The 24,329-nt window shown below is 45.5% G+C and overlaps 1 protein-coding gene across 2 annotated transcripts; it reads left to right on the top strand.

The window, feature by feature from the left end:
- Positions 1-309: 309 nt before the first annotated feature.
- Rabepk (Rab9 effector protein with kelch motifs) lies at positions 310-23,769 on the top strand. 2 transcript variants are annotated; one of them, XM_038336297.2, is made up of 8 exons: positions 310-613; positions 3,144-3,202; positions 8,059-8,216; positions 11,611-11,763; positions 17,147-17,308; positions 19,166-19,315; positions 22,679-22,828; positions 23,457-23,769. In XM_038336297.2, exons 2-8 carry the CDS (start codon positions 3,150-3,152, stop codon positions 23,747-23,749), a joined length of 1,119 nt encoding a protein of 372 aa, XP_038192225.1. In that variant the 5' UTR covers positions 310-613; positions 3,144-3,149; the 3' UTR covers positions 23,750-23,769. The 2 variants fall into 2 exon arrangements, with proteins under 2 accessions (XP_038192225.1, XP_038192226.1); XM_038336298.2 differs by lacking the exon at positions 17,147-17,308.
- The last annotated feature ends 560 nt before the right edge of the window (positions 23,770-24,329 follow it).

Genomic DNA, 24,329 nt, shown 5'->3' with positions numbered 1-24,329 from the left:
TGAGTTCCAGGCCATCCCTTCAGTAGTGACTACCAAGGACCGTTGTGACAAACTCCGTTACCCCTTTAAGGGCTGAACAAGGAATTGGAGTAATCGAACGCCAGTCTAGTTTGGAGTGGGGCTGTCGGCGGGACGCCCGGGAGGCTAGAGCGGTTGGCCTGGGTGCACTTCCGGGGACTGGGGAAGGGGGCGGGCTCATAAGCCCCGCCCTGTGGGTGGAGCCACGTTCAGGACGAGCAAGGGCTGCGGCAGGTAATTGGTGCTGGGCTGGAGGTCTCTGGGCGGGGCCATTTGGAAGAGAGCTGATCCCTTTCCTTACGGAAGTGTGCCTGAGCTTGGTGGAAGCGACAGTGTCCCTAGTCTCCGGAAGGCAAATTAGCGGAAAGCAGGCTACCTTTTCCCCCTGACTCTGACTTCTTTAACGCTGAGACGTGGCTGAGAGAGATGAAAAGGAGGTGACTTGGAGAGTCCCCGCCCATGCGGAGCCTGCCTCTCTGAGCTCTGACCTAGTGGTCAGTGGCTTAGGCCGCGGGTGGACCTCACCGGGGCATCTCTCCTTTAACTCCTGGTTTTCATTCATTTGTCCCTACTTCTACTTTCTGCGGGCCCATTGGTAAGTTATCAGAATGAATCAGAAGGCTAGACATGCTAAGATTTTAGAATCTAGTCTAGATACTTTTCTGTTACTGTTATTTAAGAGTCTCACAGTGTAGCCCAGGCTGGCCTCTTGTCAGTCCACTGCTTCAAGCCTCCCAAGTGCCAGGTAGTGCACTACCGTGCTGGCTGACTACAGACTTTTAAATAGATAATTATATTCAAGGGTGTGAGGGTGTAGTTCAGTTGACAGAGTGCCCGCCTACCGAGAACACAGCCCTGGCACGTTTATCCTCAGCGCGGCATGAAACCAGGCATGGTGGTATTTGCTTGTAAATACCTCACAGCTTCTGAGAGGTGGAGGCGAGAACATGAGAATTTCAAGGTCATTCTTGCTATGTAATGAGTCAAGGCTAGCCTAGGTTATATGACTCTAAGTATGTAAGGTTTTTTAAAAGCTAATAATGCTTAGAATGTTCCCTGTAATACTGATGGCTAAATAGAGACTGTCATAAAGGGAATCCAAACCCAAGTCCTTCTAGCCAAGCCTCCTCCCTGCCAAGTGTGTGTGTGCATTGTTAATCCCTGAGTCTCTCCCTTGAGAGGGTGAAAAGGGAAAGTTTCTTTAAGGAACTTTTGAAATGGGCTTTATTTTTTTATTTTAATATCTCTCTCTCTCTCTCTCTCTCTCTCTCTCTCTCTCACACACACACACACACACACACACACACACACAGGGTTTCTTTGGCTGTCCTAGAACTATGTAGACCAAGCTGGCCTGAAATTTACAGTGACCCACCTGCCTCTGCCTCCCAAGTGCTGGGATTAAAGCCATGTGCCACCACTGTCCAGCTTTTTAAATTTGTTTTCTTTTGGGGGGATAAGGGTCTTTATTTTTTATTTGCTTCTTTTTCTGGGAATTGAACCCAAGGCCTTGTCCATGCTAAACAGGCGCCCTGTTACAGAGCCATGGCAGCTCCTTGAGAGCGACTGTAATATTGACAAGAAGTGTGCACGTTTATGAGAAGGGAGGATGGGGAGACAGTATTGCCACAAAACATGTGTCCCTTTGCTTAGATCCAGTGGTCAGCAGCAAAAGGTAGGAAAGAATTTGATTGTTAGAGGACCAGCAGGAAGCCCAGTATTGCAGGAGGGGCCCATAAAGAAGATACAGATCACTCCAAGACAGTCAGAGCCTCTTAGTAAAGCCCTGTCTCAAAATAGCAACAAACTATGGACCAGACGCTTGCTCTTCCATAGCATGCTGAGACCAAGATTTATCTCAGAATTCAGTATTACTCAGCTACTTAGACTGTTTTATCAAATATATATATACATATATATGTATATATATATATAATTTTATATTTTATTTATTTTGAGACAGGGTCTTTCTATGTAGCCTTGTCTATCTTGGAACTCACTATGTAGACCAGGCTGGCACTGAAGTTATAGAGATCCACCTGCCTCTGCTTTACCAGTGCTGGGATTAAAGGTGCACCACTATTGAAGAGCGGTGGTGGCGCACGCCTTTAATCTCAGCACTTGGGAGGCAGAGGCAGGAGGATCTCTGTGAGTTCGAGGCCAGCCTAGTCTACAAGAGCTAGTTCCAGGACAGGCTCCAAAGCCACAGAGAAACCCTGTCTCGAAAAACCAAAAAAACAAACAAGGGTGTACCACTATGCATGGCTCTTAAAAAATATTTTTAATTCAATTTTTAAGTTAACCTGCAAAACAATGTATTTCAGAGGGCTGGAGAGATGGTTCGGTGGTTAAGAGCACTGGTTGCTCTTTCAGAGGACCCAGGATCAATTCCCAGCACCCACATGGCAGCTTGCAACTGTCTGTAATTCCTGTTCTAGGGGATCTGACACTCTCATATAGATATACATGCAAGTAAAAACACCAGTGTACATAAAATAAAAGTCAATAAACAAAATTTAAAAAACAATTTGTTTCATTATGGCATTTTCGTATATATGTGTTGTACTTTGTTCTGATTTGTATCCCCTGCCTTATTACCCTTCCCATGCCTGTTGTATCTTTAATAAAGACCTCTGACATTTTGATATGGGTTCCTCCCTCATGAGACTGAGAGACAAGTGCAAATCATTAGCTCAGAAACTTGAGTGATTATGTCGTGTCAAGGGCTGTGGGCGTGTGGCCGAACTAGACATGTAGCATGCATAAGGCCCTGGATCTGAACCCTATCACTGGGGGAACCTGGATATAGTGGCTGCAATTGCGGTACTGAGGAGACTTAAGCAGGAGGATTGCCTCGAGCAGGACATTAGCCTGGGCTACTAGAGATCTTGTTTCTAAACAAGGATTATCCCCGTGTATGGTGATTTTGATTCACATTCAGCCTCAAAGGTTTGGTGGGAGTTTGTTGTTGTCGTTGTTCCTTCCCAGTTTTGGGGATCCAAACTGGGGCCTGGGCAAGTGCTCTCCCACTGAGCCCCCCCCACAGTCGGAGAAAGAGTTATAAGGGCTACGGGACTTGTGTGTGGGGGAAGATGCCTGAACTCTGCCTTCTCTCTTCTGCGTAGGGCACCATGAAGCAGCTGCCCGTCTTGGAGCCTGGAGAGAAGCCCAGGAAAGCCACATGGTCTGTAAGGGAAGTTCAGACACACACAAGAGCTCGCGTTTTTGTTTCATTTATTACTTGTGTATTTATGCATCACCAAGGGGGTAGCAATGAAACTGGGGTAATTAGGCTCAAACTGTCTGAGCTCTTCAGAGGAAAGACAGGGGGGCAATCGTTATCACAGAACAGCTGCTAATTTTATTAAAACCCATTTACCAGGAGGAATAATGCTCTGGCCATCTGGCATTCTCAGCTACAACTCCAAGGTCCTCCCCTGAGCTGTGACTCATTCTTAAGGTCTCAGGGAATTGAATGTGGGTTATACTGGCTCCAGTGTGCATTGGCTATTTGTTAAACCCTTCATACATCACCTCCTACTGGCTGATATTGACGGCTGCTGTATGGGCTCCAAAGTCCGGAGGCAAATAGTCCCTCTGTAGCGAAGTTAGAGACAGAGCAGGTGATGGAGTCTGAGGGGCTCCCAGAAGGTTGCAGAGAGGTGCAGTGTTCCCACAGGGCTCCAGGTGAGCCTCCATGCCCACTTCCATGGCCTACCTTCCTCCAGAGCCATCATACATGTGCTGAAGATGTCCTTTAGGGTAAAGCCCTCTAGAGAACTGGGAATGTAGCTTGATTGTGGAGCTCTGCCTAGCATATGTAATACCCCTAGTTAGATCCCCAGCACTGAACGGTAGGAGGAAGCAGGCGCCATAAGGGAGGCCCGCACAACCAGCCTGTTCCTGCCTGTCCGTTCAGCCGCAAATATCTTTACTTATTCTTTTACTGTTTTATTTGCTTCATGTAGCCCAGGTTGGCTCGTAACTTTCAGCAATCCTTTCTCAGCCTCCCAGGTGCAGGGATTGCGGACACAGCCCCCAAGATTGACCTTGTTTTGTTCAAGGCTAGCCTGGGCTAGCCTAGGCAGTGGAGTAAAATGCTGTCGAGAAAAAGAAGACAGAACTTTTATGTTAAAACTTTTCCTTGGCTGTGAAAACAATGGAAGATCTTCATGAAGCTTTTGAGTGGTTCTTCAGGGCTGTGAAGGCAGGCAATTCTCTGTCTCATTGGCATTTTTCTAGATGTTTCCTTATTTTTTGTCTTGCTTTGTTTTTTTATGGTTAGTTTTTTCTTTATTTAATTGATATTTATTGAGTTCTTCATTTTTCTCTGCTCCCCTCCCTGCCTTTCCCCTCCCCGCTTCAATCCTCCCCTAAGGCCCCCATGCTCCCAATTTACTCAGGAGATCTTGTCTTTTTCTACTTTCTACTTCCCATGTGGATTATATCTATGTAAGTCTCTCTTAGTGTTCACATTGTTGTCTGAGTTCTCTGGGATTGTGGTTTGTAGGCTGTTTTTTTTGCTTTATGTTGAAAATCCACCCATGGATGAGTATATGTGATAATTGTCTTTCTGTGTCTGGGTCACCTCACTCAAAATAATGTTTTCTAGCTCCATCCATTTTCCTGCAAACTTCAAGATGTCGTCATTTTTTCTGCTGTGTAGTACTCCATTGTGTAACTGTACCATATTTTCCTTATCCATTCTTCGGTCGAGGGGCATTTAGGTTGTTTCCAGGTTCTGGCTATGACAAACAAAGCTGCTATGAACATAGTTGAGCACATGTCCTTGTGGCACGATTGAGCATCCTTTGGATATATACCCAAAAGTGGTATTACTGGATCTTGAGGAAGGTTGTTTCCTAATTTTCTGAGAAATCACCACACTGAATCCAAAGTGGTTGTACCAGCTTGCATTCCCACCAGCGATACAGAAGTGTTCCCTTTCCCCCACAACCTCTCCAGCATAAGTTGTCATCAGTGTTGTTGATCTTGGCCATTCTTACAGGTGTAAGATGGAATCTCAGAGTTGTTTTGATTTGCATTTCTCTGATGACTAAGGATATTGAACAATTCCATAAGTGTCTTTCAGCCATTTTAGATTCCTCTGTTGAGAGTTTTCTGTTTAGTTCTGTACTTCATTTTTTCTTATTGGACTTTGTGATTGTTTTGATCTTTTTTTAAAAATTTATTTATTATGTATATAGTGTTCTGGGCACCAGATCTCATTATAGATGGGTGTGAGCCATCATGTGGTTGCTGGGAATTGAACTCAGGACCTCTGGAACAGCAGTCAGTTCTCTTAACCTCTGAGCCATCTCTCCGGCTCTGGACTTTGTGATCTTTTGGTATCCAATTTCTTGAGTTCTTTGTATATTTTGGAGATCAGACCTCTGTCTGATGTGGGGTTAGTGAAGATCTTTTCTCATTCTGTAGGCTGTTATTTTGTCTTGTTGACTGTGTCCTTTGCTTTACAGAAACTTTTCAGTTTCAGGAGGTCCCATTTATTAATTGTTTCTCTCAGTGTCTGTGCTGCTGGGGTTATATTTAGGAAGTGGTCTCCTGTGCCAATGCATTCAAGTGTATTTCCCACTTTCTCTTTTATAAGGTTCATTGTGGCTAGCTTTAGAGGTCTTTGATCCATTTGGACTTGAATTTGGTGAATGGTGATAGATATGGGTCTATCTTCATTCTTCTACATGTTGATATCCAGTTATGCCAGCACCACTTGTTAAATATGCTTTCTTTTTCCATTTAATATTTTTTGCTTCTTTGTCAAAAATCAGGTGTTCGAGGATGTGTGGATTGATATCCGGGTCTTCTATTCGGTTCCATTGGTCCTCCTATCTGTTCTTATGCCAATACCAGGCTGTTTTCAATACTGTAGCTTTGTAGTAGAATTTGAAGTCAGGGATTGTGATGCCTCCAGAAGTTCTTTTATGGTACAGGATTGTTTTGGCTATCCTGGGTTTTTTGCTTTTCCATATAAAGTTGAGTACCGTTCTTTTGAGGTCTTTGAAGAATATTGCTGGAATTTTGATGGGCATTGCATTGAATCTGTAGTTTTTGTTTTTTGAGACAAGGTTTCTCTGGGTGGCTTTGGCTGTCCTGGAACTCACTCTGTAGAACAGGCTGCATTTGAACTCATAGAGATCTGCCTGCTTCTACTTCCCAAGTGCTGGGATTAAAGGCATGTGCTGCCACCACCTGACTTCTATTCTTGAATATAATGCTCATACGTTTAATTTTTTTATGCCTCTGTTCCTCCATTGTTAAACTCAAACTACACTAATAGTACTTATGGCTAGTAAGCACCCATGCTCTGTGAGCAGCGTGAGTGCATGGGGCACTGTTAGCAATCCTTCCAGTGATGGGATACACAAGTCTGAATGTCAGGACAGATCTGAGCAAGGAGGAAAGACCCCAGAATCACTGATAATGACGGAGATGGACATCCATAGAAATCACCAGGACAGATAAAATAAGTCAGCAACGCAAGCACAGACTGAGGGGAAGGGATACTCGGACACTGAGAGTTTTAAGGGGCTGCTGGGAGAGGGATCAGAGAGAAAAGGAAGTATCTGTCAGAAGGTGAGCAGACACCAGACACCAAGAGGAAGAGCTGTGGAAAAGCTGCCGTGAAGTGGGAGTGGTTAGGAGTCCCAAAATCAAAGAGCTCAAATAAGGCAGGACTCATAAATAGCCAGGAACTATTCATATTTACTATGTGCCTCGGCACACACCTGTAATCCCACATTTGGGAGATGGGGGACAGGACCATCAGGAACTTAAGGTCATCCTGGGCTAGCTGGAGTCCTAAGGACTAAATTTTGGTTCATTTGTTTCCAACCTGAAAGCTTGAGTGTGTGTGTGTGTGTGTGTGTGTGTGTATACACATATATATATATATATATGTGTGTGTATGTATGTATGTATATATATATATATATTTTTTTTTCTGTTAAAAATCAAATACCTGATCCTATATTTCAGCTTGTGAGTGCTAGGTTTAGGTTCCATTTGGTTGAGATTTTCAAGCCTGGGAAGGCTCTTAATAGGTTTCATATAATCCTTATGGAGCTTAATCCATGAGTTCTCCACAGGGATACATCATTGGCTGTTAGCCGGGGCTTTGGCATTGTAGGTGTCCCTATGAAGATGATAAGCCCTGGCCATTGTTTACTGTGTCCTTGCAAGATGTTTGAGTCTTCACAACCCCCTTTGGAGGTAAAAACCATCACACTCCTTGAGGGTTTTTTGTTGTTGTTGTTGTTGTTTTGATTGTTTTTTGAGACAGGGTTTCTCTGTGTAGCCTTGGCTGTCTTGGAACTCTCTCTGTAGACCAGGCTGGCCTCAGACTCAGAGATCCACCTGCCTCTGCCTCCCAAGTGCTGGTACTTAAAGGCTTGTGCCCCCTCACTTCCCATCACAGCAATCCTTGTTTTATAGTAAAGAAAACTGAGGTTTGGAAAGGCTAAGTGGCTCCCCAAATGCCACACATCTAAAAAGCACTGAAGCTTATACTTGAACCAGGTCTGTCTAAACCCACAGACCACGATAATACCATCCTGATGGTGCTAAGGCACACCGGTGGACATCGCTCATGTCAGTTCCCCTGTCTACCACAGAGCCCCATGGGAGTCAAACGTCCAGCCAAAGTTGAAAAGCTAGAGACTGAGTAAAGGGGAGGTACTGTAGTTGGTCAGATATGACTTTGCTGGATACAACTGAGATTTCAGTGTGAAGCCAGGGAGACAGCTCAGCAGGTGAAGGCACTTGCCCAGCAAGCCTGGCAACTGGGGTTTAGTCTCAGGGACCCACATAAAGGTAGAAGGAGAGAACCTGCTCTATGGAGCTTCTGTGTTATCACAACACCTGCACCATGGCACTTCCACACACGTCACGCGTGTGCTCACATACAATAGCAATAGTTAAGATCTAAGACGTCAGTGTGTGTACCTTTCATCCTGGTGACCGTTTTGTGGGGCATGGAAGAGTATCCTTCACACAGGCCTCCTGAATTTATCTTCCCTTCGGCAGGTACACCCTGACTCTCCCTGGAGACAAGCCCTGCCCTCGTGTTGGTCACAGCTGCTCATATTTACCCCCAGTTGGTGATGCCAAGAGAGGGAAGGTCTTCATTGTAGGGGGAGCAAATCCAAACCAAAGCTTCTCAGATGTGCACACCATGGATTTGGGTAAGATCAACGCTGTAGAGCGTTCCTAGAAATACTGGTTCTGCTGGATGTGGGGGCACACGGCTTCAAAGCCAGAACCAGAGAGGCAGAGGCAAGACAACCCCGGGAGTTCGAAGCCAGCCTGGTCTGTGTAGCAAGTTCCAGGCCAGGAAAACATAGACTCTGCCTCAAAATATTAATGATAATTGTAATAATAATAATACCAACTCACACCAGACACAGGGTTTTCCTCTTAGAGTGAGAAATATCTTCCTTGGCCCCTAACTAAGGTCTCAGCTGACCTCTAACACATACCCACCTGTTCAGTACATCCTTGTTTGGGAAGAGTCTGTTGAGCCCTAGCAATCTAGAAATTGGCTATTTATTAACTGTTCTAGGAGGTACCAATGACCCTCATTTCTCCTTCTGTCTCTTGTCCGCACTCTGATTAGTCCTGACTTTCTCTGTCTTCCTCTATGTTTGTCCCTTTCTGTAATCCACACCACTGCTGTCTTCTAGCTAGGCTCGGAATCGTTTTCACTCCGGTCTCCTTGCTTCCACGGTGACTCACTGTGCAGAGCATGTTCCATACCTACCCAGAAAGTGTTGTTCTTTGGTTTGGGGGAGTGTTACTTTGTTCTGAAGCAGTCTCACATAGCTCAGACTGGACTTGAACTGACTGTGTAGCTGAGAATGACCTTGAACTTCTGCTTCTCTTCCTTCACCTCTCAAGTGGCTACTATCTATCATATATCTGTGCCGCTTCACCAGATCCATGTAAGCTGATGCTCAAACCCTGGCTTCCATGCACACACTCCCATCTCCCCTTCACAGGTCTTAGCGCACAGAGTTTAAGGTCCTTGGAGGCAGAGAGTGAGACTTTTACTCATAAGTGTATCCCCAGCCACTTCCAGAGCGTGAAGCCAAAGCAAGCACTTTGTATTTCAATGAATGGATGAGTGAATGAATGAATGAATGAATGAAGCTGTGAACAAATTATTACTATGTGCTATATTATTATTATACAAAAGGTGGAAGTTGAAAATTGATGACCTACGTCTGTATTTGGCTATGGCCATGTAACATTTCCATTATTTTATATTTATATATATATATGCATATATACATTATATAATATATGTGTATATACATATACACATATGTATATTAGTTTTTTGAGACACAGTTTCTCTATGTATCTCTGGCTATCCTGGATGTGTAGATCAGGCTGGTTTTTTTTTTTTTTTTAAAGCTTTATTATGTATACAACAACATTCCTTCCATGTATGCTTGCATGCCAGAAGAGGGCACCAGATCTCATTATAGGTGGCTGTGAGCCACCATGTGGTTGCTGGGAATTGAACTCAGGACCTTTGGAAGAGCAGTCAGTGCTCTTAACCTCTGAGCCATCTCTCCAGCTCCGATCAGGCTGGTTTTGAACTCAGAGATGTACTTGCCTCAGCCTCCCAAGTGTTAGGAGCTGGCATTAAAGCTGTGTGCTAGCATACCCAGTCCAAGTATTAATATTTTTATTACATTTATTTTGTACATTTGCATAGCACACATAGATATTAGAGGACAACTTTGTAAAATTTTTGAAGATTTGTTTTTGTTTTTTTATTATTATTACTATTTATTTATTCATTTTAGTTTTGGGGACAGTGTTTCTTTATGTAGCCTTGGCTGTCTTGGCACTCGCTTTGTAAACCAAACTGTGTTTTGTTTGTTTGTTTGTTTGTTTGTTTTTAGCAAAGATGATTGGCTTAAGGAATTATTTTAAGAAATATATTTCTATGTGTATTAGTATTGCACATGTATGTATATGCACCATAGAAGGAGTTGGAGCCATTAGAACTGGAGTTACAGAGAGTTGTGAACTACTGTGGTGCTAGGAACTGAACCTGGGCATTCTGCAGTAACCACTCTTAATTGTTGACCCACTAACCCAGCCCATTATCCTACTGTTTTTAATATGTGTGTGTGGAGGTCTGTGTGTGGATATATGCATGTAAGTGCCAATGCCCACGGAGGCCAGAAACATAGGATCTCCTAGAATTGGAATTACATGGATGCTGGGAACTGAACTTGGGTCCTCTGTAAGATTAAGCAAGTGCCCTTAACAACTGAGCCCTCTCTCCAGTTTTTACATGCACACTTGATTTGTGAATGACTCGAGATTGAAATAACAGAAATGAGGCTGGCAAGAAGGCCTAGTGGGTAAAAGTACCAGCTGCCCAGCCTCATCTGAGTTTGACCCCTGAAACCCACGTGGTGGAAAGAGGAAAGTTAACTCTCAAACACTGTGTGCTCTGACCTCCATGCAGCTTCTGGGGCACAAATGTGTATGCACATGCATATGCATAAGAAACAGAATATAATTAGAAAATTCTAAATTGCCATGGTTGGCCTTCTCATAGTAATTTTAGGAGGTCTGACACCTAGACTCCTGCAGGGCTACGCGCTGCGCGGCGGCAACAGTTGTTTAGACCTGGAGTGTCAGCTATTGACAAGGCTCCCACCTGTGGAGCCTCTGTTAATCCTGTCCAGGCCCTTGAATCTTTACTCCCAGCACTAGGCACGGGTACCTTGAATCCCTTTCAGCCCTCAAGGGGCTTATCTTCTACCTCAGTTACGTTGTGACTGCCTGTCTGTTAGTGACAGCATCTTCCTATGCAGTCCATTCTAGCCTAGGAGTCTCTGGGTAGCCCAGGAAGACCACAAACTCACAACCCTTCTGCCTCTACTTCCAAGTACTGGGGTCCTGAACCACCATACCAGCTTCAGTTATATCTTTATCGCAAGTTATCAGTGCCATGGTGACCTTAGCAAGGCCCTTTGGACCACAGTACCCTGCCAACCGGCTTCCTTTGCAGTTGTGGTTAACACTAACAACAGCATGGTACTTGGAAGGTCCTAGTTTAGTGCTTTGCTAGCTAAAAGAATGAGTTGATTTAGATGTCATTTCTCTGTTTACCCAGAGACCTCTTAGTTGGGCCACCTAAAATGGGGAGTCCAGGAGATTGAGATCTATAGAGATACCAGGAGTGTTTCTCAGACTCTAAGGACAAAAAATAGCAGCCCAGGCTGCAGAGAGAGTGGAAACTGGCTCCAAGTGGGCAGTTTGAGTCAGGCAGCTCCCTCTGGCCCCATTAGTCACAACTAGAAAGTTAGTGTTAAACGTATGTCGCCTCTACTCTGGGAGCAAGAGCAGAGACAGTTTCCATCACAGAGTGTTCATGGCCAGGCAGGCAGCCTGCCAGCGTATACTGGAGAACATTTTGGTTTGGTCAAGTTCCCTTTAAGGACTAGACGACTGGTCACTTGTGATTTCACCTGCTTTCACTACCCTCCCGAATTTTGTCAGCCAGCATTACCAGTTACAGCCCCAGCCTAAGGACTGGTCAATGTTTTCTAGGGACGCAGCAGTGGGACACAGCCACCAGGGAAGGTCTCTTGCCTCGGTATGAGCATGCCAGCTTCATTCCCTCCTGCACACCTCACAGCATCTGGGTGTTTGGGGGTGCGGACCAGTCAGGAAATCGAAATTGTCTGCAAGTCTTAAATCCTGGTGAGTAGACAGAGGTTGTTTTCTTTTTTATCATGCACATGTAGATGCAATTATATTATGGTACATTTGAATTGCTCTAATTAACCTATTTTACTTTGCTGACCTTATAGAAATAGGAATTTATAGGTTTTCTTTACATTTTAAAATGTTTGTGTGTGTGTGTGCGCGCGCATGCGTGCATGAGAGAAAGATCATACACACTGAGCAGTGTACATGTGGACACCAGTGCCTCCTTTCACCGTGTGTGTTGTTTGTGTGTGCGCGCGCATGCGTGCATGAGAGAAAGATCATACACATTGAGCAGTGTACATGTGGACACCAGTGCCTCCTTTCACCGTGTGTGTTGTTTGTGTGTGTGTGCGCGCGCATGCGTGCATGAGAGAAAGATCATACACACTGAGCAGTGTACATGTGGACACCAGTGCCTCCTTTCACCGTGTGTGTTGGTCCCAGGGAGCAAACCACCCAGCTAGCCCAGGACACGTGACCTGCTCTCAAGTGATGGATTATAGAGATGCGCCCTGACAGGACTGAATTTTCTTTCTTGAAGTATTGAAATTTCTTTGTAGTATTTGAAAACCATCTTCTTAGATGTCTGTTTGATTGGTTTGAGTGTTTGTTATCTTCCCTGCCCTCCCTCTTTGGAATGTAAATGCTTTTGTATTTTATTTTATTTTTTTTAAAATATTTATTTATTTATTTATTATGTATACAGTTAGCCAGAAGAGGGCACCAGACCTCATTACAGATGGTTGTGAGCCACCATGTGGTTGCTGGGAATTGAACTCAGGACCTTTGGAAGAGCAGGCAATGCTCTTAAACACTGAGCCATCTCTCCAGCCCCTTTATTTTATTTTTTTAAAGATTTATTTATCACACATACAGTATTCTGCATGCAGGCATGCTTGCAGGCCAGAAGAGGACATAAGATCTCATTACAGATGGTTGTGAGTCACCATGTGGTTGGCTGGGAATTGAATTCAGGACCTCTGGAAGAGCAGGCAGTGATGTTAACTTCTGAGCCATATCTCTAGCCCCTAAATGCTTTTTTTAAAAAACACGTTTTATTTTGTTTTTCAGACAAGGTTTCTCTATGTAGCCCTGACTGGCTGTCCTGGAACTCACTCTGTAGATTAGGTTGGCCTTAAACTTAGAGATCCACCTGCCTCTGCCTCCTTACTGCTGGGATTAAAGATGTGTAACATCACTACCTGGCTAAAATATTTTATTTTTTAATTTTATGTGTATGCAGAACTATATTTTATTTTTTAATTTTATGTGTATGCAGAACTTCTTTCTTTCCTCCCTTCCTCCTTCCCTCCCTCCTTCTTTCCTTCCCTCCCTCCCTCCCTCCCTCTCTCTCTCTCTCTCTCTCTCTCTCTCTCTCTCTCTCTTTCTCTCTCTCTGTCTCTCGACATGTTCTCACTCTGTAGCCCTGGTCTGGAACTCTTTATATAGACCAGACTGGCTTGAATCAGAGATGCACCTGCCTCTGCCTTGCAAGTACTGTAATTAAAGGCAAGCATCACAATTGTGGCTGAAATGTAAATGCTTTGAGGATAAGGGTTAGGTCATTGTTCCCAGGGTCCAGAATACAGTCGGATATAGAGTAGACAGCCCCCCAGCCTCCTGGTCTGTCTGGAACACCACCATAGAGTATAATGGGTAAGCTGAGTCTGGGGGCACAGTCCTGATAGCCCAGCTGCTTGGGAGGCTGAGGCAGAAAGATCACGAGTTCAAGATATTCTGGGCTAGAGTCTGATGGTTGACGGTTCCGATGGCCAGAGTGTAGGCAGTAGTAGTGTGCTTGCCTGGTGTGTATGGATTTCTTGGTTTGATTCCCAAACTTGGGGAAGTAGTAGTTCAGGTCAGAATCTGTGCTTTGCTATACACTGTTCATGACGTTATTCCCCATGACCTTGTGCAAAACCTCTCTTTATCTTAGTTTTCTTTTCTTTCCTCCCTTGTGAACTTGTTAAAGATTTAAACAAGCAGCTAACACTCACTCTCTGAAAAGTGGAAATCAGTTCTGAAAGTTCACCTTTAAAAGGATGGTGAGGATGTGTGTGCTTGTTTGTGTTGCATGTGTGTGTGCGCGTGTGTGTGCATATGTGCGTGTGTGTGTGCGTGCATATATGCGGTGTGTGCATGTGCATGTGTGAGTGTGGGTGTGCACTGTGTGGGTATGCATATATGCCTGTGTGCATGTGTGTGCGTATATGCATGTGTGTGCGTGCATATGTGCATGTGTGCGGTGTGTGTGGGTGTGCGCTGCGTGGGTGTGCCTATATATACCTGCATGCACATGTGCACGTGAGTGTGTGTGCATGTGTGTGCGTACATATGTGCATGCGTGCGGTGTGTGCACATGCGTGTGTGCATGTGCTCTACAGCTTTATAGCCCAGGGCTTCCGCCTCAGCTTCACAAGTGCCGAGTTCACAAGTCATTTGCTAGGACCCTGTCTTTTTGACTCTAGATAATAGCATTCATTTAAAAACAAAACAAAACACCCACAGTGGTGATATAATGCCAGCATTCTGAAGGCAGAAGCAAGCAGATCTCTACAAACTTGAGGCCAACGAGGCCTATGTAGCAATTCCAGGCCAGCCAGGGCTATGTAGTAAAACCCTGTCTCAATACAAAACAACAACAGCAACAAAACAGTGGGACTTTGGAAGCTTCTGGCGGATAAACTGATTTTATTTTATTTTTTGTGGAATATTCCTTTACACTGTATGAATGTATGTCATTGTGATTGGTTTGGTAAAGAAGCTGCCTGCAGCTAGGCAGGACAGGGTTAGGCAGGAGAGCCAGACTTAAGAGAACGCTGGGGAGAAGGAGGAGGAGTCCGAGGAGTTGCCAGCCAGACTCGGAAGAATCAACATGGACAGCGCACAGATGAGGGAAATGAGCCTCAGGGCAGCACACAGATGAATAGAAATGGGTGAATTCAATTTTTTTTTTTTTTTTGGTTTTTCGAGACAGGGTTTCTCTGTGGCTTTGGCGCCTGTCCTGGAACTAGCTCTTGTAGACCAGGCTGGTCTCGAACTCACAGAGATCCTCCTGCCTCTGCCTCCCGAGTGCTGGGATTAAAGGCGTGTGCCACCACCGCCTGGCAGGGTGAATTCAATTTATGAGAGCTTGTTAAACACAAGTTTGAGCTATCGGCTGAGGCATGTATAATTAATAATAAGTCTCTGTGTGGTTATTTGGAACTGACAGGTCAGAAAAGCCCACCTACATTTTTATTCATTTTGTTTGTTTTTGCTGATAGAGTCTTGCTAGCGAGTGCAGGCTCTTAGTCTTCCTGCCTCGTTCTCCCGAGTGCTGCAATTACAAACTGGAGCCACCACACCCAAGTATCAGTTTCTGTGATTCAAGCCCTGCCCAAGATCTGCAGCTCTAGAGAGGGCGCACTTTGCTCTGATGTAGGCTACGCCTTCTAGTTTGGCTCCCACATGTATTGTATGCCTGGTGTAGCTTTTGGTATGTTGAATGCAGATCTTTTGCAAGAGATGCACAGAGGTTTTCTAACAGAAAATCCTGTGGGACTAGTGTAGGAGTCTGACAGACCAGATTCAAGGCTGTTTCCTCTCTGGTCTTCTGGCGTCTCCTCGCACCCATCTCCTCCTTCCTGCCTAGCTACTGGCCTTTCAGCTCTTTACTAAACCAATCACAGTAATACATCTTCACACAGTGCAGAAATACCCCACACCACCCTGCCTGAGAAGGTGCTGAATTAGTGCATCTGTTCCTATGACATCCATGGTTTCCTTCCTTCCTTCCTTCCTTCCTTCCTTCCTTCCTTCCTTCCTTCCTTCCTTCCTTTTCTCTTTCCTTTCTTTTTTAAATTTATTTATCATATATACAATATTCTGCCTGCCTGTATGCCTGCAGCCAAGAAGAAGGCACCAGATCTCATTATAGGCGGTTGTGAGCCACCATGTGGTTGCTGGGAATTGAACTTAGGGCCTCTGGAAGAGCAGCTTGTGCTTTTAACCTCTGAGCCATCTCTCCAGCCCAATTTATATTTTATTTTCAAAGGAAAGAAACTCTGTGCATCCCCCATGTGGTGATATACATTTTTTGTTTTCAAGACAGAATGGTAGAAAAGGCACAGACCATGGTGTTATTAAAACTGTTCATACTGGGGCTGGAGAGATGGCTCAATGGTTAAGAGCACTGGCTGCTCTTCCAGAAGACCTGGGTTCAATTCCCAGCAACCACATGGTGGCTCATAACTATCTATGGTGGGATCTGATGCCCTCTCCTGGCATAAAGGTGTACATGCAAACAGAGCACTCATATACATGAAATAAATTTTTAAAAAACAAAACTGATCAAACTGGGGCTGGAGAGGTAACTCAGCAGTTAAGCGCACTGGCTGTTCTGATAGGGGACCCGGGTTTGATTCTCAGCGCCCACATTTAGGCTCACAACTGCCTGTAACTCCAGTCCAGGAGATCTCATGCTCTCTGGCCTTCCTGAGCACTAGGCATGGTGTACATATGTAGATCCAGGCAAACAGCCATACACATAAAAATAAAATAAATATAAAAAGTGTGTCTAAAGCCTAGCAGCCATTTGCTGGTCTGGCCACCTTAACAAGGAACAGTGTAGCTTGGCTTCAGCTTCCGTTTGAGAAGAGAGAAACTGACATTTATTTGCCATTTGTTATTCAGTAGGATTATTGTTAGTGCCTCTGAAATTGCAGTGATATTGTCTGTTTTCTTTCTTTTTTTAGTGTATTTTATGTAACAAGTACTCTGTACCTACATGTGTACTTGCCTGCCAAAACAGGGCATGAAATTCATTGTAGGTGGTTGTGAGCCACCATGTGAATGCTGGGAATTGAACTCAGGACCTCTGGAAGAGCAACCTTAACCTCTGAGCCATCTCTCCAGCCAGTCTTTCTTAAGCCGTATATTTTGGGAAAGTTGGCACATCTGTGCTGTCATAGTGGGGATGGGTTTTAGCAGATGCAGGGCTCCTGGATGCGGAGGCAGAGCTGTCAGCAGAGCGGAAGGGCTCAGATATGGCACTGACCTCACTCCTCCTTGAACTTACGGCTTCTCAGGTTTGGGGCATTTGGTCTGTCTGAACAACCTCTGATATCTTCCTGTTCTTCCTTAGCATTGGGGAGTATGAGCTCTCTGCCTAAAGTTGTGCTGTTCTGTGCCATGCCATACTGTATTCCTTAGAGACTAGGGTACCAAGGTGCCCCTGTGAGGCACAACCGGAGTCGCAGTCAGGCTCTGCAGATGTGCATCAGCGGTAGAAGGCAAGCCCAGGGGGTCTGGGTACAGATCCCTAGCACCTCAGAAATGAACAGTAAGTCAGAAGCCCCTCAGCCTAGACCTTGTTCTTTTCTCTGTGGACTAGAAACCAGGACTTGGACTACACCAGAAGTGAGCAGCCCCCCACCCTCCCCAAGAACCTTCCACACATCAGCAGCAGCCATTGGAAACCAGCTGTATGTCTTTGGGGGAGGAGAGAGAGGTGCCCAGCCCGTGCAGGATGTGACGCTGCATGTATTTGACGCAAGTATGGACTGGGGATGTGGGAGTCGCGGGGCTGCTTACCTGGCCAGGGCCACCTCAGCCTCCATTATCTCTCCTACAGGAAGCAGGGTCTTGAGGAAAGATTTTGAGTAGATTACTTGTCTAGCATGTACCAATCCCTATCCACATTTCATCCCTAGCACCAGACAAACCAAGCATGATGACAGATGTGTGTCCATAATCCCAGTAGGTGAGATCAGACCTAGCCGAGGATACATGAAACCTGTCTCAAAATAAATAAATAAATAAATCTTGGTGGATTGGTGCACACCTTTAATCCCAGCACTACCAGGCAGAAGCAGGAAGATCTGTGTGAGAGGTCAGTTTGATCTCCATGGTTCCAGGCCAGCCACAGCTACATAGTGAGACCCTGTCTCAGAAAACAAACAGTGGCTAAAAAATGGTGACTCTGGGCTGGATGCAGCTCAGTGTGTGCACAACCCTGCACGTGCTGCCGGGCGGTGGTGGCGCACGTCTTTAATCCCAGCACTCGGGAGGCAGAGGCAGGCGGATTTCTGTGAGTTCGAGACCAGCCTGGTCTACAAGAGCTAGCTCCAGGACAAGCTCTAAAGCTGCAGAGAAACCCTGTCTCGGAAAAAAACCAAAAAAAAAAAAAAAAAAAAAAAAAAAAAAAAAAAAAAAAAAAAAAAAAAAAAAAAAAAAAAAACAACCCTGCACGTTCTCAGTGTGTGCATGGCCCGGCACCTGCTCAGTGTGTGCACGGCCCTGCACATGCTCAGTGTGTGCACGACTCTGCACATGCTCAGTGTGTGCACGGCCCTGCACTTGCTCAGTGTGTGCACGACTCTGCACATGCTCAGTGTGTGCATGGCCCTGCATGTGCTCAGTGTGTGCACGGCCCTGCACGTGCTCAGTGTGTGCACATGCTCAGTGTATGCACCGCCCTGCACCTGCTCAGTGTGTGCACGGCCCTGCACGTGCTCAGTGTGTGTACGGCCCTGCACGTGCTCAGTGTGTGCACGACTCTGCACATGCTCAGTGTGTGCACGGCCCTGCACGTGCTCAGTGTGTGCACATGCTCAGAGTGTGCATGGCCCTGCACGTGCTCAGTGTGTGCATGATTCTGCACTTGATTTCCTGTACCTGTCAAAAACAAACAACGAAAGAAAGAGAGCAAAAGAGAAAAAGAAAACAACTCAAAGACTTTCACAGAAGAAGCACACACCTTTATTTTAACTTTGGGGTAGTTCTGGGTTAAAGCTTAAGGGACATATTTTTCTTTTTTCTTTTTTGGTTTTTCAAGACAGGGTGTCTCTGTAGCTTTGGAGCCTGTCCTGGAACTCGCTCTGTAGACCAGGCTGGCCTAGAACTCACAGAGATCCTCCTGCCTCTGCCTCCTGAGTGCTGGGATTAGAGGCGTGCACCACCACTGCCTAGCTAAGGGACATATTTTTCCAATCCAAAGCAAAAAATGACTTCCTAATACCCAGACTGTAGAGCAGGCCTGCTAGGTTATTGGCTTTGTAGTCTCCATCTCTGGAAGTGTTTTAGTAGAGGTTGGATAGTAGGATTGAGATCTACTTGGCTGATAAGTCAGAGGGAGGATTTCTTTTTCTTTCTTTTAACATTTTTTCTTTTTTTATTGTTTTTCTCCTCTCCCTTCCTCCCATTTGTCCTTCTACCCTCTCCTATGACCCCCATGCTCCCAATTTACTCAGGAAATCTCGTCTTTTTCTCTTTCCTACCTATTTAGATCCACTAGTATGTCTCTCTTAGGGTCAGAGGAAGGATTTCAAGGTCACTTCCTTCCTGTAGCATCTTTGCACTGGGAGGTGCTGAAGAGGCTTGCCACATAGTATCAATGCATTTACTTTTGTAGGCACTTTGACCTGGTCTCAACCAGAGACACACGGAAGTCCTCCATCTCCCCGGCATGGCCATGTGATGGTTGCAGCAGGGACAAAACTCTTCATCCACGGAGGCTTGGCAGGGGACAAGTTCTTTGATGATCTCCATTGCATTGATACAAGTAAGTATGTTAGAGGACCAAGGGATTTATGTGTCCAAAATTCTTTAAAATGTGCTTGGAAAGAATTCATCTTTGCTCTAGTAACTTGAGCAGCTGTCAGAGTGTTTCCTAGATGCCATGAAGCATAGCCTGACTAATAAGGAATGCAAAGCTGGAGAGCAGGCTCAGCCGGGAAACACTGGCTGCACTTTGCAGAGGACCTGGGTGGGGTTGCCACTACCCACACAGCAGCATCTGCAGCTCCAGTCTGTCACCCTTTCTGTCCTCCACAGGCAGAGAACACTGTATACACTAAATAAATGAATCAGAAAGGCAGATAGATAGAACGACAGATAGACAGAGCTGAAGAAGAGGAGGAAGAAAAGAAATATTATTAACAATTTGGACTAGAGAAATGGCTCATCTGGGTGGTGGCGCACGCCTTTAATCCTAGCATTTGGGCAGCAGAGGCAGGAGGATCTCTGTGAGTTTGAGGCCAGCCTGGTCTACAGATCTAGTTCTAGGAGTGATGTGGGAAGTCCTTTTGTATATGTGTTACTTTTATTAGTTTAGTTAATGAATAAAGCTGTTTCGGCCTGTGGCTTAGCAGAGTAAAGCCAGGTGGGGAGATCTGAACAGAGATATATAGAGAGAGTAGGCAGAGTCGGTGTAGCTGCTGAATGTAGCTGCTGAAGGAGGCAAATGCCACGGAGCTGCCCAAGAAGCAAGAGGTAACAAACCATGAGCCTTGTGGTAAAATATAAAATAATAAAAATGGGTTAATTTAAGATATAAAAACTAGCTGAAAATATGTATGAGCCGTTGGCCAAACGGTGTTGTAATTAATATAGTTTCTGTGTGATTATTTGGGTCAGGGTGGCCGGGAAATAAACGAGTAGTCTTCGCTTACATAGGACAGCTAGGGCTGTTCCAGGGTTTCAAGAAACCCTGTCTCAAAACAAAACAGAGGGGGGGGGAATGGCTCAGTAGTTAAATACTGCTCTTACAGAATACCCAAATTCAATCCCCAGCACTCACTGGCAGCCCCAGATGATTCAGCTGGTCTCAGCTGACCTCTGCACATCCCCACACATACATGTACACACACATATACATAATTAAAAATAAAAAATTTCTAGCTGGGCGGTGGTGGTGCACAGCTTTAATCGCAGTGCTTGGGAGGCAGAGGCAGGTGGATCTCTGCAAGTTAAACACAAGCCTGGACTACACATTGAGTTCCAGGACAGCCAGGGCTACATAGAGGAACCCTGTTTTGTCAAAACCAGAAAACAAGGCTGGAGAGATGGCTCAGTGGTTAAGAGCACTGGCTGCTCTTCCAGAGGTCCTGAGTTCAATTCCCAGCAACCACATGGTGGCTCACAACCATCTTTAAAAGAAAAAAACAAACAAAATATTCTATATATTTGGGTGGTTTTCCTGCATATATGTCTTTGTACTTACCACATGTATGTAATAGGGGCCAGAAGAGGGCATTGGATTCCCTGGAACTGGAGTTACAAGTGGTTGTGGGTGCTGGGAATTAAATCTAGAAAGAACTTCTAGAAGAGCCGAGGCATCTCTCTAGCCCCCAAATACATCTTCTTAAATTTTTTATTTGCTTTTTTTTAAAATTTTTTTGAGATAGGGTCACAATTGGCTTGCTAAGACCTCAGCTCCCAAGTGCTGGGATTAAAGGTGTGTGCCGCCACACCTGACTATATTTCTTAAAAAAGATAAATAAATCATGTCGCAGGGTGGTGGTGGTGCATGCCTTTAACCCTAGCACTCTGAGGCAGAGGCCGGATCTTTGTGAGTTCGAGGCCAGCCTGGTCTACAAAGTGAGCTCCAGGACAGCTAGAGCTGTTACACAGAGAAACCCTGTCCCGAAAAACAAACAAATAAAAAACCTAAATAAAAACAAATGCAATCATTCCAAACACTTAGTGTGTGTGTAGGCACCCAGCCCTCTCCATTGTACCTTCCAACATTTCATGTTCCCAGCAGAGCTCTCTAGGCTTTAGCTCCTGCTCCATTTCTGGTCCAGCTAGTGAAGGTGAATGACCAGAGCTGCATGTTTGCTGGGCTGCCCGGTCAAAAGGAAAGCTGGAGAGAACCTAAAGACTGTCTCCACTTCTGAAGGTGGGACTCTCCTGCGCCTTTCTGGCTGTGAGCTCTGCGGGGCAGAGACTTCCTCTTTCCTCTGTGTTTTTTAAGCACTTAGTGCAGTCACCGGGGGAGTGGGTGAGCAATTGTCTGCTCTCGAAAGGCTGGATGAATAAATGAGCAAGGTCTGCCTGGTTCTAGACTACAGAACAAAGGGGTGATGGGAAGAAGGCACGAGAACTCCCGTGCAGAGGATTTGAGTCCTTACAAAGTACTTTGACTCCCGGAAGCAGGCTCACTAGCTGGAATTCCTCTATTAGCTACAATCAGGGCTTTCTCTTCCTTTTTTTTTTTTTTTTTTTAAAGACAGAGTCAGCCCAACATCTTTGGTCTGCTGAATTCAAGGACTAGAGACATTTGCTTCTGTGTAGTTTCAAATAGGACAGCATTTGTTCTTGTTTTGAGAAGAGGTCTTTCTGTGTAGTTTTGGTTGTCCTGGAACTCGCTCTGTAGACCAGGCTGGCCTCGAACACAGAGAGGTCCACTTGCCTCTGAGTGCAAAGGTGTGTGCCATCATGCGTGGCCTAATATATTTCTAAGACTGCCCATTTTCCTGTGCTGAGGAAGTACTTCCTTGCTATTGTTTCCTATCTTCCCGAATAGTCTTCTACTCTAAAATCCAGTGGTATGTATGTACTTCACTCAAGTGCTCCTTTGAAAACATGCAAACATCTTTGTAAAAGTAGTGTTGGGAGTAAGTGCTGAGTCAGCAACATGCAGCTGTAGTATGGCCAACTGCCCCTTCCGAGCTACTCTGGTGGGTCCTCCTCTCACCTGCGTGCTCATCCCTGTGAAGAGAGGATGTAGACAGAAGTGATAGCAACTCAAAGGGCTCAACAGAGTTGCTGTTGGAGGGGCCGGAGAGATAGCTTGCTATCTTCCAGAGGACCTGCCTGGGTTTGATTCCTAGAGCCCACACATGGCAGCTCACAGCCAGTGTAATTTCAATCCAAGGCATGGAAAACCCTCCTCTGGCCTCCATGGGCACCATGCACACATGTGGTACACAGACAAACATGCGAGCAAAACAAACATACATATGCATTTATGGACATGTGTGCCTGAGTATTTGTGTACACGCACATGCACACATGACCTACCTGTCTGGACAGCAAGCAGTGATATCTCGGCCATGGATGACCCTCAGTAATCCTATTGCAAACTGCAGCAGGTAATTTGAAATCCCATGTTAGCTCATGTGCAAACCCTTTCTTGTGACAGGTAATATGAAATGGCAGACGCTTAGTCCCACGGGGGCTGTTCCATCAGGCTGTGCTGCCCACGCTGCCGTGGCTGTAGGAAAGCATGTGTACGTGTTTGGAGGGATGAGTCCCACTGGAGCACTGAACACCATGTATAAGTATCACACAGGTGAGCAGGCGTCACTCCTGATTGTTACACAAACACAAACGTTCTTTGAAAAGTGATGTAGAATTTTGTTGGGCCGTGGTGACACACACCTTTAATCCCTGCACTCAGGAGGCAGAGGCAGGTGGATCTCTGTGAGTTCAAGGCCAGCCTGGTCTACAAAGTGAGTTCCAGGACAACCAGAGCTACACAGAGAAGTCTTGCCTCAACCAAAAAAAAAAAAAATCTTTAAAACACAAAACAAGCCGGGCGGTGGTGGCGCACGCCTTTAATCCCAGCACTCGGGAGGCAGAGGCAGACGGATCTCTGTGAGTTCGAGGCCAGCCTGGTCTACAAGGGCTAGTTCCAGGACAGGCTCCAAAGCCACAGAAAAACCCTGTCTTGAAAAACAAACAAACAAAAAAAAACAAACCAAACAAACAAAAACCTACAAAACAAAACCACACAGAAAAACAAGGTCTCTTTGTGTACCCCAGCTAGTCTGAAAATGGCAGCAATCCTCCTGCCGTGCCTCCTGAGCACTGTTATTACAGATGCGCACTATCTGGCCCAGCCTGTTTCTCCCTTTATTTCCTCTTTGTGGGTTGACTAGTACAGGAAGTCACTGACTGTCTCTGTCCCCCTTCCTTAGAAAAGCAGCACTGGACTGCACTTCAGTTTGATACTTTCCTGCCCCCTGGACGCCTGGACCACTCCATGTGTGTCATCCCATGGCCAGTGATGTCCACCTCCGAGAATGAAGACTCTGATTCTCTCATACTCAACTGTGAAGCTGAGAAAGGGGGTACTGATGACAAACAAGTGACTCGGGGTGGCGGGTCACCTGAGGAAAGTCAGATGCACACGCTGCTCTGTTTCGTCTTTGGTGGGATGAATACAGAAGGGGAGATCTATGACGATTGCATTGTCACTGTAGTTGACTAATAAAACCCACGTTTTTATTACTTGTTAGATTTTACAAAAGCGAAGGCTCCGAGTCATGCTGCCAAACACTTTACACAGTGTATTCTGTTAACCAAGAGGACGGGACAGGACAGTGTGCACCTCTAGTTACACGAGGGAAGTAGAGGCAGAAGGGTCACCCTCAGCTACACAGTAGATTGGAGGCCAGCCTGGGCCACACAACATGGATGCTGTCTCCAAAAAGAAAAAAAGACTTTAAGATGGCTCAGCAGATAAAGGCACTTACCCCTAAACCTGATGACCTGAGTTCAATCCCAGGAAACCACATGATGGAGAACCAACTCCTAGTTGTCCTCTGACTTCTACATGCTGCTGTGACAGTGCTCACTCACTGGGTGGATGGATGGATGGATGAATGGGTGGATGGATGGGTGGGTGGATGGATGGAAGGATGGGTGGGTGGGTGTATGGAAAGAAAGATGGATGGTTAATTTTTTTAATAAAAATAATTTCCATCTTGTGTGGTGCATGCCTTTAATCCTAGCACTTGGGAGGCAGAGGCAGGTGATCTCAAGTTCAAGGCTAGCCTGGTCTATAGAGA

Source organism: Arvicola amphibius, chromosome 7 (genome assembly GCF_903992535.2).
Source record: "Arvicola amphibius chromosome 7, mArvAmp1.2, whole genome shotgun sequence".
Classification (NCBI taxonomy): domain Eukaryota; kingdom Metazoa; phylum Chordata; class Mammalia; order Rodentia; family Cricetidae; genus Arvicola; species Arvicola amphibius.
Note: the sequence above shows the minus strand (reverse complement) of the source record. Positions and strands in the feature narration are given on the sequence as shown.